The sequence below is a fragment of the Lagenorhynchus albirostris genome, chromosome 12 (genome assembly GCF_949774975.1).
Source record: "Lagenorhynchus albirostris chromosome 12, mLagAlb1.1, whole genome shotgun sequence".
Taxonomy (NCBI): domain Eukaryota; kingdom Metazoa; phylum Chordata; class Mammalia; order Artiodactyla; family Delphinidae; genus Lagenorhynchus; species Lagenorhynchus albirostris.
The window spans coordinates 14,919,026-14,935,072 of record NC_083106.1 but is presented as its reverse complement, the minus strand read 5'-3'; the positions used below and the strand labels follow the sequence as shown (position 1 = coordinate 14,935,072).

At 40.1% G+C, this 16,047-nt stretch overlaps 1 protein-coding gene across 9 annotated transcripts in view; it reads left to right on the top strand.

The window, feature by feature from the left end:
* Positions 1-16,047, top strand: part of MTHFD1L (methylenetetrahydrofolate dehydrogenase (NADP+ dependent) 1 like) — a 196,167-nt gene that overhangs the window by 29,607 nt on the left and 150,513 nt on the right. For 8 of the 9 annotated variants that reach the window (XM_060168048.1, XM_060168051.1, XM_060168054.1 and 5 more), the window contains 3 exons: positions 4,979-5,067; positions 6,591-6,688; positions 9,456-9,629. In XM_060168048.1, the coding sequence (XP_060024031.1) occupies positions 4,979-5,067; positions 6,591-6,688; positions 9,456-9,629 (361 nt within the window). Of the gene's footprint in view, positions 1-4,978; positions 5,068-6,590; positions 6,689-9,455; positions 9,630-16,047 lie in introns of those variants that run through there. The other variant, XM_060168057.1, reaches the window with a different exon arrangement.

Sequence of the window (16,047 nt, the reverse complement as noted above, 5' to 3'; positions counted from 1 at the left end):
ACTCAGTTCACAGATGAGCGCACACATGAATAAAGCAGTTTGAGGTACAATATAATACAAATGTAGGATTAATGGCTCTTTTTAGCAAATAGAAGGCATGTACTAAATTACTTCTTTGAAATATATGTAATTTCTGGGTATAACTTCTTTTTTTTTCCCTGAAAAAAACAATGCCTAACCCATTAATAGTGGAAATGCACTATAGATTTGCTCAGAATCCTAGTTGGACTAGGATAGTCATTTTTTTTAACGAATTTTTTTTAACCAATGTTTTTAACATTCGTTATTTTTTTAACGAATGTTAAAAAAACATTTTTTTTAACGAATGTTAAAAAAACATCTCTTATTTTTTTTAACGAATGTTTCCTTGCTACAATGTTTACTTGCTGTTTTTTATTAGAGTTTATATGTTTAGGACAATTTTGGTACAATCCTGGCTGGAGATAGGAGAGTCTGCTTCCGTGTTCTTTGGGAATCCCCATGAGCCATATGTTTTATTGGTGAAACGGTGCCCCATTTCTAATAAGTTTCTTTTTAGGACTTTTATTTTTTAAAGGCATTTTAAAAACATTAGATTTAGATGTAACAATTCTCTTGAGGGAAAAAAATAAGACCAAGCATTATGTTTTAACAATTCTGTATGTAGACTGATTGCAGTTAGTTTATTTTCAATTTATCTGGTCCAGTAGTAGTGGTTTTATTGATTTTTGAATGCCCAGTGCCCAGAACAGTGCCGGACGCATAGGGAGGGGGTCAGTAAATACTGAGTGAATAAACATGGACTCAGAATTGTACTCTAATTGATTGCACTTTTTTTTTTTGCGGTACGCGGGCCTCTCACTGTTGTGGCCTCTCCCGTTGCGGAGCACAGGCTCCGGACGCGCAGGCTCAGCGGCCATGGCTCACGGGCCCAGCCGCTCCGCGGCATGTGGGATTTTCCCGGACCGGGGCACGAACCCGTGTCCCCTGCATCGGCAGACGGACTCTCAACCACTGCGCTACCAGGGAAGCCCTGATTGCACTTTTAAGTTAGTTGCAGATATAGAGACATTTCCTTGAACTTGTATCCCACATAAAAACAGGGCTGACGGCACAAAGGCAAAGATGAAAAATGCTACTCTGATTAAATGGATGAACGTTTTCCAGTCGGTACTGTTTATGATAGCGTTACATTTCTCAGTTGTCAAAAGTTTTTTTGTTTTGTTTTGTTTTCGCTGCGTTGGGTCTTCATTGCTGAGCGTGGGCTTTCCCTAGTTGCGGTGAGCAGGGGCTACTCTTCATTGAGGTGCACGGGCTTCTCATTGTGGTGGCTTCTCTTGTTGTGGAGCACAGGCTCTAGGCGCACGGGCTTCAGTAGTTGCAGCATGTGGGCTCAGTAGTTGTGGCACATGGGCTTAGTTGCTCCTCGGCATGTGGGATCGTCCCGGACCAGGGCTCGAACCCATGCCCCCTGCATTGGCAGGTGGATTTTCAACCACTGCACCACCAGGGAAGTCCAAGACTTTTAACTTTAGCAACTTTAATTAGCATGAACATTTAATCTATGAGTAAATTGGAGAAAGGCATTTTCCCTCTCTTTTATATATAACTTTCCACTTTAGACAAATGAAGATCTTTTTCAAACATTATTAAAAGGAAAGTTGCTTTTATTTAAACTTCAGAGAAAAAGAATTTTTAATACACTTATGATTGGGTGAAGGCAGGGCTTTATAATGAAATTTTCATGGTCATCTTAATGGTGCAGGGTTCCCCTTCCCACCCCCCCCTTGTAAAAATAGATAGAATATAGTGATTTATGATGAGGTAATTCTATAGAGCCATTTTATTGAATACCTAATCCCCAGAGAGATTTGCTTGATGGCTGATATCCCAGAAGCAGTGCTCGGAAAACAATTACACCTAACTTGTTGGATCTGTTCACTCTTCTATGGCATGAGTCTCATGTTTAGATTGAAAACAGGGACATAGCAGTGTTCAGTTTTCTAGCTATAAGAATAATTTTATTTTTAAAACAATTATTTCAAATGAAGGAAGTGGGCTGTGATTTTGTAATGCTGTGCTTGCGAAAGGTCAGAAATCATCCTAAGCAAAACCACTGTGCACTCTAATATTCAAACTCACTTTCTGATGTACCAAATGGGACAAAGGAGAAACTGGTCTTAATACTTGGGCCCAGAGAACAGCATCAAAACAGCAACTTTATGGGTCAGAGTAGTTCACAGCATCATTTTAAGCACACATAAGTCAGCAGGGAGCCCTGGGCTGCATCCCAGGACTCGTGCTAATCAAAGTTGCTAAAATCCCCAGGGTGGCCTCAAAACAGCTCCTTTCAGAAAAGGATTGTTCTGATTTCCAGGGAAAGTCTTATAACACTTTAGCCTTAAATTTTCCGATTGTGGCAAGTTTGGTTATTATAAGAAAAATTATAAGTGAAAGGCCATCTTTTAAAGTGATTCACTGACTTGTCCCTGGAGGAAGGAACTGTGAGTTAATGGGGAGTGGTTAGTGGGAAGTGAAAAGACCCATTTGGTTTGGGATGGGAGCCCTGCTGGACTCACAGACTGAGTGTGGACACCCCTCCGGGTGGAGCCCTGCCTCTACATAGGCAAGGGGGTGATGTAATGATTTCCTTTTTCAATTCTCCTTAGCCAAGAAATTTATTAAGAATGTATTCCTGATTCACTGAGTTACCATCTTAATTGCTTCAATTTCTCCAGATTCAGAACTTAATTGCATTGATTCCTACTACAAAAATGATACAGTGGTTATGATAGAACATTTTTGAAGTATACAATAGAAAAGAAGAAAGTAACTTCTGACCCAGTCATCTTGAGATAACCATCTTAGATTTTTTCCTATGAAAAAATTACACTCAATTTTATTGGATGGAATATAGTAGAAGGAAAAGAAAATAACATACTAAAAGCATTGCTGGAATTCTGATAACTCTTCTTCAAAAAGAGAAATATTGGTCCCTACAAGATTCTCCTAAAGTTTGAAATATGAGTGTATGTGTCTTTTGTGTTGTGTTTTAAAGTCTTCATTTGTTTTAGCCATGTTCTGTTTTATGCAAGACAGTGGCTAAGAGTATTGGAGAAATTATTCACTGTGTAATTCTGTAGGTGAAATAGTCTTCATTCACAGAGGTATTTGTGATTTATTCCTGTAACATGCATTTGTAAGTTGAGATCACATCCTAGAATGTAGCTTTTTCTTATTTCTCCATCATTTAAAGATAGAGGTAAGAAAGAGGGAAGCATATTTCCTTTCCTTAGTGGCTGGATAAGAGCTTTAGGTCAGATCTCTAATGGTTCAAACAAAAGAAAACAAATCTCTCTCATTCTCTAGACTCTTGGCTTTTGCCTAAATATGATTTATAAAACTGAAGTGTTGCTAATCTTTAAACAACACCTGAGGGATATGATTTTCCAGCACCCTTAATACATTTGACAATAGAACATTACAAAACACTTACTTTTGTTTCATGCTCTTTCTTGCAAAGAACTTCCAGGAAAATGGATAATTTAAAAGTAGAGTGGTCATGGACTTCCCTAGTGGCACAGTGGTTAAGAATCCACCTGCCAATGCAGGGGACACGGGTTCGACACCTGGTCCAGGGAGATGCCACATGCCGTAGCGCACCTAAGCCCGTCTGCCACAACTACTGAGCCTGCGCTCTAGAGCCTGTGAGCCACAACTACTGAGCCCCTGTGCCACAACTACTGAAGCCCTCGTGCCTAGAGCCCGTGCTCCGCAACAAGAGAAGCCACCGTAATGAGAAGCCCTCGCACCACAAGGAAGGGTAGCCCCCGCTCGCCACAACTAGAGAAAGCCCACGTACAGCAATGAAGACTCAACACAGCCAAAAATAAATAAATAAATAAATTTTTTTTTTTTTAAAAAAAGTGGCGTGGTCCAATATATACACTACCAAATGTAAAATAGATAGCTAGTAGGAAGCAGCCGCATAGCACAGGGAGATCAGCTCGGTGCTTTGTGTCCACCTAGAGTGGTGGGATAGGGAGGGTCAGAGGGAGATGCAAGAGGGAGGGGATATGGTGATTATGTATATGTATAGCTGATTCACTGTGTTATACAGCAGAAATTAACACACCATTGTAAATCAATTATACTCCAATAAAGATGGTAAAAAAATTAAATAAATAGATAAATAAAGAGTAGAGTGGTGGAAAAAGAAGGAAATAGTTTCTTACTTCAAAAAAGTTACCATTAGCAATGTTTCTCTTCTCTAAGAGAGGATGTAGACTAAAGCATTTTACATGTATGTTTACTTTTCATAAACTTCCTAAGTGCCAACCACAGTAGAATTCTTATAAAATGCCTCTGTGTTTTGAAATCCCGGTAATCCTCAAAATTAATGCCCTAAAATATAATTTCTCAGTTTAGATGGAAAATTGGCTCCATCACTTTTATGACAGGGATTTAAAAAAATTATCCAAGAAAGCCTGATCGTTCACAGAACACTTTAACTAGCTTGTCCTATAGGTGTTTTAGTCCTCCTTTTTATATAGGGTTGGCCCAAAAGTTTGTTCGGGTTTTTCCGTAAGATGTTATGGAAAAACCCAAACGAACTCTTTGGCCAACTCAATACTTTGTATTCATACATGAAATTGCTTTGATTTTTTAATTTATTGTTTAAACATGCATACGATATGACAAGCACTTTACATTACCACATCACATTGAATTCTCACAAAACTCTACAAGGTTGAACAACATGAATTAACAGGCCCAGAGTCAAAATTGCTAGTAAGCGGTAGAGGCAAGACTTTAAAGCAGTCAAACTCCAAATATGTGGCCCAATTGAGAGCCCCAGGGCTGTGCCAGGACCTACCTGGTAACCTTTCTGTAGCTGTGCCATGACATCCTAACTTGCTTGGTTGGAAACGAGAACATCATTCAGCGTCCTGGCATTTTACAAGGAACAATATGCTGAAAGTCTTTTTTTTTTCCCCAGGGAAGCTTGGATGCAGTTCTCCCGGTGTCCATGGTACTGGTCCCATCGCAGAAGACGTGAGTCTCCTTGCTGCCGCTCTGCGGATTCAGGTTTGTCTGACACAGGTTTTGAGAATTTTTGAGTTTGGAGCTTCAGCGAATAGTTGCTAACATTTGGAAGTGTTTTCTGTTTAGCAGACACAGTGTCAAACACTTTACAAACATGACGTCATTTAATTCTCACAACAGTCCTGTAAGATAGTGTTATTCCCATTTGATAGATGAGAAGATGGAGACTTGGAAAATTTAAGTTACTTGCCTTTGGTCACATGACAAGTATGGGGCAGGGACCCACATCAGGGTCCTCTATTAGTTATCTATTGATGTGTAATAAATTACCCCCCAGATTTAGCCATTTAAAACAACAAACATTTATTATCTCAGTTTCTGTGGGTCACATATTTGGAGCCGCGTAGCTGGATGGTTCTGGCTTGGGGTCTCTCATGTGGTTGAAATCAAGATGGCGGGGCTGTAGTCATCTGAAGGGCTTGACTGGGGCCAGAGGAGTCAAGATGGCGCCCTCACATGGCTGTTGGCATGTGGTATTTAAATCCTCTTTGGCTAATGGCAGGATGCCTTTGTTCCTCATCCCCTGGATTTTTCCATGGGGCTGCTCACGATGTGACAGCTGACTTCCCCCAGAATGAGGGATCAAAGGAGAGAGCAAGGAGGAAACTGCAGTAGGTTTTATGACCCAGTCTCCAAAGTCACATGCCACCACTTCCTTTTCTTCTTTGCTAGAACTGAGCCACCAATGTAGTTCACAACCCAGGGAAAGGGAATTGGGCTCATCTCTTGAAGACAGGAGTGTTAAAGAGTTTGTGGACATCTTTTTGAACCACCGCTATCTGTGTGACCTAAAGCCCAAGGTCTCCAGCTCCCCACTCCTGTGTGCTAGGCTGGTGCCGAAGCCTGCAGTGAGGGTGCCGGCCAGCAGAGGCGTTAAGTAGCAGTAGAGAAACCTGAGCCTCTAATTAAACAGAAGCAGGTTTTAGTTCATTTCTTTCTTAATACATGCAATACCCAATTAAAAATTTTACTTCAAAATGGGACATAGTGCATTTCTGTAAGGCATCTGTGTTACATTGCAACTAAAGGCAAATATTATTTCTATATATATGTGTGTGTGTGTGTGTGTATGTATATATATATATGCATGTATCACTGATAATTCGGTTTGCTTATTCTATTATATCAACTGTAGAAGAATTATGCTTGCAATAGTGCAGATGTTTGGTGAAGCTGGGCATCCCAGCTAGCCTGTCATGCATTCTCATATTTCCCTCATTTTTCTTCTCTGAGGTGATGCTATAATTGTAATCCATGTACTTGATGCCTTTAGTGAATACAAACTTTAATAGTACTTGTATCGCACATTTTCTTCTTTAAGAAAAATCTGCACATTTAACTACATGTGAATAAAATTAGTCCTGGTGTTCACTTGGATTACTGTGCAACTTATACTCCTTTTCATGACAATATCCCTGAACGATATTCGATATTTTCATAGTTTAGATGTGTAACCTGTCAGCTTTTACTTTTCTAACATGCTTTCCTTCCTATCCCTATTGAAGAACATGGTTAGTAGCAGAAGGAGATGGTTCCGTGAGCAGCAGTACAGGAGGTGGAGACTTCACTGCTTGAAACTTCAGCCTCTGTCCCCCGTACCAAGGTATTCAGGTGATTTGTTTATACTGACATCGGCTCACCAAAGTGCCTTAGATACCCAAAGTTACCCATTGGTTGGGGGCACAACTTGTGGTGTTATGGCTTTGATGGTGGATAATTTTCTCTAACCAAATTGCTGCACTATTTTTTCTTTCTTTCTTTTTTTTTTTTTTTTGGGGCCACGCTGTGCGGCGTGCGGGACCTTATTTCCCTGACCAGGGGTCGAACCATGCCCCTGGCATTGGGAGCGCGAAGTCTTTTTTTTTTTTTTTTTTTGGGAGTGCGAAGTCTTAACCACTGGACCACCAGGGAAGTCCTGCTGCACCATTTTTTTCTGTCATTTAATTCCTCCAAAATTAAATGATAATGAACATGTTGACCATATTCTGTCAGTTCTAAGATGTAGATTTTTTTTAGTTTCTGAAATCAGGATGCACCTTATTGTCAATGATGTACCCTGTATTCAGTGGCAGTGTTTTTTCTTAAAATATTAGTATCTTAGATTTGACAGAATACGGTAATGTCATATTTGGAATACGCTTTTCAGTGTTAGAAATGCCCAACTCACACGTCAGCTTGGTCTTCAGGGCCTTGTAGGTTTCTACGCTGTGGGTAAATGACCAACCAAACCAAACGCCATTAGATGTGGGACCGGAGCTCTGCCTTCTTCAGAACGTGGTGGTATCTGCTCTCTTGACAGGACACTCTGGGAGGGTCCAGATGGATATTTTCTTCAGCGTGGTATTTAATGAAGTGTGAAGTGTAAGCTACATATTCCCTCTGTATAAATTTGGAAATACAAACTGCAGGACAGTCTCAGCATGTGATTTTGGAACAATTCGCTAGATAAGCTATCTGAGCCAGGCAAATGCATTTTCCAGCCTCGTAGTGAATCCCCCATGGCCACCCCTCCTCCTGTGAATTGGCCCAATCCCCTTCCTACAGGACGCCCATAAGTCCAGCGCTTAACCAGGTGATGCTGTCTGCCAGCATGGAATACACAGGATGTAGGAGATAACACCACCCGGAATTGACTCATTTTTCACTTGATAACCAGTTGCTTTTCAGAATTGACCTCTGTTTCCTTGGGCCACAGCCCAACACTAAGTTTCGATTATACCCACCAGGCTGGTGAAACCCTCCAAGCTATGTTTTCACACCTCAAATAGACTAAACGTCTTAGTTATCTTCTGTGTTCATTAATACATAAATTCCAAGGAATGTTCTTTGTAATATCATCCCCGTAGTTGTGCAATCTGTTTCATAAAATAGTTTTTGAGGTTACTTATGTTGTTATAGAACCTTCATATTTAAAAGTCAATGAGTAAATTCTACTTACAGAGAGCTGAAAAAAACTTGAGAAGGATTCAGCCAAATTGTGTACAAATCCAAATAAATTCCACTTGGCGGGAAAAGCCCCTAAATTGCTTAACCAAATTTGATTCCTACAGCCACTGGGGAAAGAAAGGCAGGCTGAGGAGTTTATAAATCACTCAGAAAATCAAAATGATGTCACCATCACTCTTCAGCTAGCGAAGAGAAAACCGTGGAGGTTTTGCAAGAGTAGGCTCTTCAATTTAGGAGATTGTGGGAGGAGAGAAACAGAAAAAAGGTGTAGTCAGGAAGGCGAAATGAAGTGGGAGCACGGACAGTGAAGGCTGGGGTGCAGTTGGTGGGGGGAGAATCAGAAAGGACAATGTAGGTGGACCTGGGGAAGGGGTTACCTAGCTGCAGGTACAGAGCTCCGCCCACATCTGGGCAGAGGCACCCTTCCCCCTCTCCCGCTCTAGTGGGCATTGGAAGTAGGTTTACTGTTACCTCTTGCACCAGAGTCAGGCTCCATGGGGTCATGGAGGAGAACATAGGGTAGTATGAGGACTGAGAGATTGTCTGCGGTAGCAACAGGAAAAAATAGAGCAGGGGGCTGCCTACCAGTGGAGAGACCGCTGCGCCGCAAGATAGGGGCCCCAGGGTGAATCAGGAAGCTGCTGCATTGTCAGACATCAGCCCTCAAGACCAAGTCACAGACGGACGGAGGGGCCAGACCCCCGAAGAAAGAAGCGGCTGAGCTCAGGAGCCCCAAGAGGCTCTCTCTGAGAAGTCTTTTGATTTTCACAGCACTCCTGTTAAGATGAGCGGCAGCTTGCACATCTTAACCAGTGAAATAGAATAGTTGAGTTGTTTGCCCAGCGACACTCTGGAGTTCCTAAAATTTCCTGTGTCTGAAGTCGAGCCTCGGGCACTAGCTCCATTTACCGACAGTTATGTAATTAATGAAATATTTTGAAATACGGTTTTTGACTTGAGAGGGAAAATATGGACACAGATAAAACAAAAGAGTATTTCCACATTTTTGAATTGCCAAGAGACACATGTGGCTAGCCCAGTAATAAAGCATTATGCAATAACGCCTCTATTCCTGGTTAAGGAATTCAGCGATGACCCATAAAAAACACTGTGCTCTATCATGGAGTTATCTTTAGGGGTGGCCTTTGGACACATGGTAATAATCCATCTCCTTTCCTATGGCAGAGGTGTATCCTGGCACCTGGGAAGAATTCTAGCATCTTTAAGAGTTGCTTCTCTATCTAAAGCAATGTACCGTTTTCTTACGCACTTTAATTGTTAGCAGTTGTACTTAATCCTACTTGGGAAAAAGGACCACAAAGCCATTGGATCTAATTGTTGGCATGGTGTACGGCTGTTTTCTACTCAAGCAGCGACCACCTAAGCTGAGCAGACTCTCTTACCTCTTATGTTTCCCCACCCAGTGATATCGAGATTTCAAGAGCACAGACTCCAAAAGCTGTGGATATCCTTGCCAAGGAGATAGGGTTGCTTGCAGATGAAATTGAAATCTATGGCAAAAGCAAAGCCAAAGTCCGTTTGTCCCTGCTAGAAAGGTTAAAGGATCAAGCAGATGGAAAATACGTCTTAGTTGCTGGGTAAGACTACTTTTAAAATCTCTTTTACTGAGAAGACGTTTATAAAACTCTCTTCCCTGTTTGTATCTGTCACCACACCCCTCAAATCCATCCTCTTCTCCAGCCTGACATTATTTTGTCCATTTCCCTTGGCCGTCCTTCATTTGACATGAGGTAAGTTTTTATTTTCAGTGTAAAACAAATGAGTCTCCTCCACAGAATATACAGTGTAACGAGTTCCTAATCCAGGACTTCGCTTTTTGTTTCCCATATTGTGTTTTGATCACCCTGGTTCTGCCTTGGATTTTTCATTTCGCTTTTCATGATAAAAATTAAAATAAGAATTGAAAGTAAAATATTTTGAGCTGAATGGGTTGTTTTCCTACTTAGAAATAACGTTGGAAAATGAACGGATCATTGTGTGAGACTTAGACTTTTCGATTAGTATCCTTAATATTTATGAATTTGCATTACAGAAACTCATCTCTCTTTCTTGCATTTCAGAATTAATATTGGGCCATTTACATTTGTGTTGCTCGTTTTACAAAAGGCAGATGCACAGTTTTTGTGAAAAGGAGCCATTTGCTTTATTTTGCCTCTTTTTTAAAAAAAGAAATACATTCATCAGCTGAAAAACAATAGAAAACAAGGGATTTCAAATATTTATTTAATGTGAGCATTAGGGGCATGCAAGGGAGCATTAGGAGACTGTATAACTTCCTTTGTTGTCTTGAAATGTCATTGCATTGACTTACTAATGGTATATAGGCCAAGGCTTGGGGCACAAAACCCTATTTGTTAACAGGCAGAGACATTTTTGTAACTGGACCTGACTTACAGTTAGCTTGGTTTTTACATATCTGATTATTCATGTAAGTGCTTTATTTCTTTTTCTGGTTATAAAAGTCATGCATACTTGTAAAACTATTTGAAAAATACAGAAAGTAAAAACAAGAAAGTATAAACGGCTGTTCACATTTGAGACCATCTTGACACAAAGGCAGTCTGTCATAAATGAGATCATTGTACACATGCTATTCTGTAAGCAACTTGATTATTTAACAATATGTTGTATACCTAGTTCCGTGTGAGTCAGGATAGAGCTATGTTATCATTTTGCATGACTACCTGACATGCTACTGCTCACATCCCAGATTCTTCAATGTGCTGGGGGATAGGGCTTGGAGGGGGGTGGTAAAAATGCCTGGGATGAGGGTGGGTTCCATTCTACACATCTTCCCAGCACCAAGAAACATAGCTGTGGCTCAGCCACTGATACTAAAGCATGTTTCTCATTCTTCTTCAAGTGTATTAAGGCAGAAAAAAGGTTTGAAGATATCATAGAGATGTCCCACAATTTATTTAACCAATTCTCTATTGATGGGCTCTCAAATTGTTCCCCATCTTTGGCCATTATAAGCAGTGCTGAAATTAACAACCATGGGCATGCATATTTGTGCATTTATCCAATAATCTGCTTAGGAACAATCCCTAGAGATGAATTCAATTTTTCATACCCACAAATAAAGATAAAACTACAGATAAAGCAAGATCGCATCCATAATATCACCTCTTTAATGGTCTAATAATGTCTTCCTATCTCTTCCCCTCTTTCCTTTAGCCTCCCTCTGCCCCCCCACCTCACCCCCCGTCCCACCCCCCAGCTCCTCTTTCCCCATCTCCTTCTGTTACTGTTTTCTAAGAGAGATGGACAGCTAGAGTCATTCGGTGGCTGTGTTTTTAAGGAATTCATACCTTGCTGCAGCACCTCTGTTGCCTGTGGCTTAAACCTCTCTCAGACTTCCAGGTTCACCGCAGCTGGATTCCCAATCCTAATGGGATGCTCTCCGGCCTAGGACCCCAGCCCTGATGTCCCCATAACTGAGCTGTAGGAAACCTCTTTGAGGGGAGATTTGGCCTCAGCTGAGGCACCCTCTGGGGGGGTAGATCTGTGAAAGGAGCTGGCTGACGGCAGGGGGTGGGCACTCCTGGGTCCCAGAGTCTGGAGGAAACATCTAGTCGGTCAGTGTTGCTTTTCTGGAAGTGGGCTTCACGCAAGTTTGTTTACAGTGAATAAATTAACTCTGAGACATTAAGAACTTCAGAAGCAAATTTAGCATCTTATCTACAGATTTGCTTCCCTTCTTCCAGGATTTAGGTGCTCTTGGTAAGTGGGTTTGCTGGTTTTCTCACCCTGTTTAAGGTAGGAAGAATTAGGAAAACTCAGGAGGATGTGGTCTCAGTTTACGAAGGAAGAACCATGCAGCCATTTTTCACATGGAAGGGCTGTGATTTACTCTGTTTTGGGCTTGTCAGTATTGGAAATAAAAGCACAAATCTAGACAAGGCCCTGCCCTTCACTGGGAACACAGAATTGATACTTGTAAAACAAAACCTGTGATGGTATTGTTATCAGATTCCAAACCTGAAGTCATAACCTGGCCTCCAGCCACATGCCAGAGAGGGACCGCCAGCCTGGCCGCCTAGATTGCCACTACGTGTTGGTCCATACCCAGTAGAACATCATTCCACTCTGTCTCTGCTGGCCTTTATGTGTGTAACTGATCGGAAAAAGCCAGGCTGCCATGTCATACGTAGAAGCCAAAATTAAACCTGAATTCTCAAGTACAGATTTAACCCAAGGACGTCAACAGTTCTTTTTCTGAAATTGTGGTATAAATTCCCTTACATAACGAAGACCTATGAAGGAACAAAAATCAAATTGTGTTGCTTTCACCTGCATTGAAAAAGAAGCTGGGGCTTCCCTGGTGGCACAGCGGTTAAGAATCTGCGTGCAAACACAAGGGACACGGGTTCGAGCCCTGGTCTGGGAAGATCCCCAATGCCGCGGAGCAGCTAAACCCGTGCGCCACAATTACTGAGCCTGCGCTCTGAGCCCGCGAGCCAAAACTACTGAGCCCGCGTGCCACAGCTACTGAAGCCCGTGCGCCTAAAGCCCATGCTCCACAACAAGAGAAGCCACTTCAATGAGAAGCCCACGCACTGCAACGAAGAGTAGCTCCCGCTCGCTGCAACTAGAGAAAGCCTGCGTGCAGCAACGAAGACCCAATGCAGCCAAAAATAAATTTAAAAAAAAAATAAATTTTTTTTAAAAAAGAAAAAGAAGCTGTGAGGGTAGGATTTTGAGATGTATATATGCATCTGTCTCAGAGCTTGGAGGTTTTTAGAAAAGACATATAACAGTGTATTCTATAAGAGAGGAATGAACTTCCCTCACCAACACAACAAGAGATATTTTTTAAGTGTGTAAACTGCCTTTGTTACCTAATCTTTTGATAGCTGGATGTTTGAAATCACTTTAAAACAGCAAAACAATCATTTATAATCTAAAATGAAAACTTCATTTGAAATAAAATCACCTTTCATTTTTGTCAGGTCAGTTATGGAAAAGTGACATTATCAAGCCCTTATACGCATGGTTGCAGCTTTTTAAGAGATATGAACTACCCGTCCACATAATTCAAAAAAAGTCATGTACCACAGTGTTTATTGCAGCACTATTTACGATAGCCATGACATGGAAGCAACCTAAATGTCCATCGACAGATGAATGGATAAAGAAGATGTGGCACGTATATACAATGGAATATTACTCAGCCATAAAAAGAAACAAAATTGAGTTATTTGTAATGAGGTGGATGGACCTAGAGACTGTCATACAGAGTGAAGTAAGTCAGAAAGAGAAAAACAAATACCGTATGCTAACACATATATGTGGAATCTAAAAAAAAAAAAAAAGTTCTGAAGAACCTAGGGGCAGGACAGGAGTAAAGACGCAGACGTAGAGAATGGACTTGAGGACATGGGGAGGGGGAAGGGTAAGCTGGGAGGAAGTGAGAGAGTGGCATGGACATATATATATATATATACACTACCAAATGTAAAATAGCTAGCTAGTGGGAAGCAGCAACATAGCACAGGGAGATCAACTCGGTGCTTTGTGACCACCTAGGGGGGTGGGATCAAGAGGAGATATGGGGATATATGTATATGTATAGGTGATTCACTTTGTTATAAAGCAGAAACTAACACACCATTGTAAAGCAATTATACTCCAATAAAGATGTTAAAAAAAACAACTCAAAAAAAAAAGCAGAACTCAAAAAAAGAAAAAGGATGTGGTACATATATACCACAAATAAAGATAAAATATTACTCAGCCATAAAAAAGAATGAAATAATGCCATTCATGGCAACATGGATGGACCTAGAGATTGTCATACTGAGTTAAGTAAGTCAGATGGAGAAAGACAAAAATCATATGATATCACTTATATGTGACATCTAAAAAAAAATGATACAGATGAACTTATTCACAAAACAGAAATAAAGTCACAGATGTAGAAAACAAACTTGTGGTTACCAGGAGGGAAAGCGGGTGGGAGGGATAAATTGGGAGATTGGGATTGACACATAGACACTACTATATAAAAAATAGATAAGTGATAAGGACCTACTGTATAGCCAGGGAGCTCTTCTCAATACTCTGTAATGACCTTTATGGGAAAATAATCTTAAAAAGAGTGGATATATGTATATGTATAACTGATTTCACTTTGCTGTACAGCAGAAACTAACACAACATTGTAAATCAACTATACTCCAATAACATTTTTTTTAAATAATAAAAAAAAATAGATGGCTAGTGGGAAGCAACTGCATAGCACAGGGAGATCAGCTCTGTGCTTTGTGACCACCTAGAGGGGTGGGATAGGGAGGGTGGGAGGGAGACCAAGAGGGAGGGGATATATGTATACATATAGCTGATTCACTTTGTTATACAGCAGCAACTAACACAACATTATAAAGCAATTATTTTCCAATAAAGATGTTAGGGAAAAAAAGAAATATAAATTACCAGTCCATTAAATGATTTTTTCCTTTTTTCTGAAAGTTTTTTTTTTAATCTGAAAATAATATTGACCCATTGAATAAAAATTTAGCATAAAGAAAAGTAAAAAGAAGGAGAAAACGAAATCTCTCATTACACAGAAGTATTCAAAATTTTTATATTTCCTTCCAGGATTGTATCTCTGCATCTGTCCTTTTTACACATTGAGATCATGCCATAAATACCATTTTGTGTCCTGCTTTTATCCCTGAATACTATAACATAAGTCTTCTCTCATGCTTTAGAAGAATTCAAATGCCCAAATAATTTTTCAGTAAAGCTAAATAATAAAATATTATTGCACGTTTGAATTCATGTATAAATGTGATTTGAATATATCAACAGTGGGATTAAAATATAAAACCATGGGATTAAAAAAACCTTCTACTATTAATAACCCAAATGCAAAACAGATTAATTCATTTTAAAATGCTATTCTTCAAACTTCAGAATTTCTTATTCCATCAGAATCATCTGTATTTCATCAGCTACACTTCACATGGTATTTACACCTACACATCACTTTATTTGCTCTGCCTGACAAAATGAAAAGTATTGGGAATTGTTCAGGGAAATATGCCAAAAGAATCTTAGGGTCTCCTGAGTTTTACATATTTTCCTAGTTACACTAATGAAAAGGAATTTGTTTGAGAACTTGACTTGTAGTGCAGCTGCAGGGCATTGAAAGTGTATGCCGAATGGGTCTCCATCCACCCTTTACTGATTTCCATGAAGATGTTTTTAGAATTTTTCTGAATCGCTTGGACCCAGCAGTTAAAAAAGAAGCCCAAATTCAAAGTGTGAACAGACTGAATTTCATATTAAAGGAAAATATTCACATCACTATTTGTTTCTCTAGAGTGCCAAATACCTGATTTTATTTTTGTTTATTTTTTAATGTTACAAACCATTTTGGTCAGTGTAAAAATACTTCTTTTGATTCTTCTAAGATTGTGATTTTCTGCCCTGTGCAACGATCTAAATATCTGTGAGTTTTTCTTCTAGTTACTTTAGTTGCAGAGCAGAACAAAGGTATTTACAAGAGGCCAGGGACTTTGAACTATTTGCCTCAGTCAAGTTTAATGGGAAACAACAAATGGACCATGGTTATCCTTTTTTTTTTTTTTTTTTTTAATGAACAGACTATTATTTTTTTAATGACTTAGAACAAGCTTTACTAATTGTTTTTTTTTAACATCTTTATTGGAGTATAATTGCTTTACAATGGTGTGTTAGTTTCTGCTTTATAACAAAGTGAATCACCTATACATATACATATATCCCCATATCGCCTCCCTCTTGTATCTCCTTCCCACCCTCCCTATCCCACTCCTCTAAGTGGACACAAAGCGCCAAGCTGATCTCCCTGTGCTATGCAGCTGCTTCCCACTAGCTATCTATTTTACGTTTGGTAGTGTATATATGTCCATGCCACTCTCTCACTTCCTCCCAGTTTACCCTTCCCCCTCCCTGTGTCCTCAAGTCCATTCTCTACATCTACGTCTTTATTCCTCTCCTGCCCCTAGG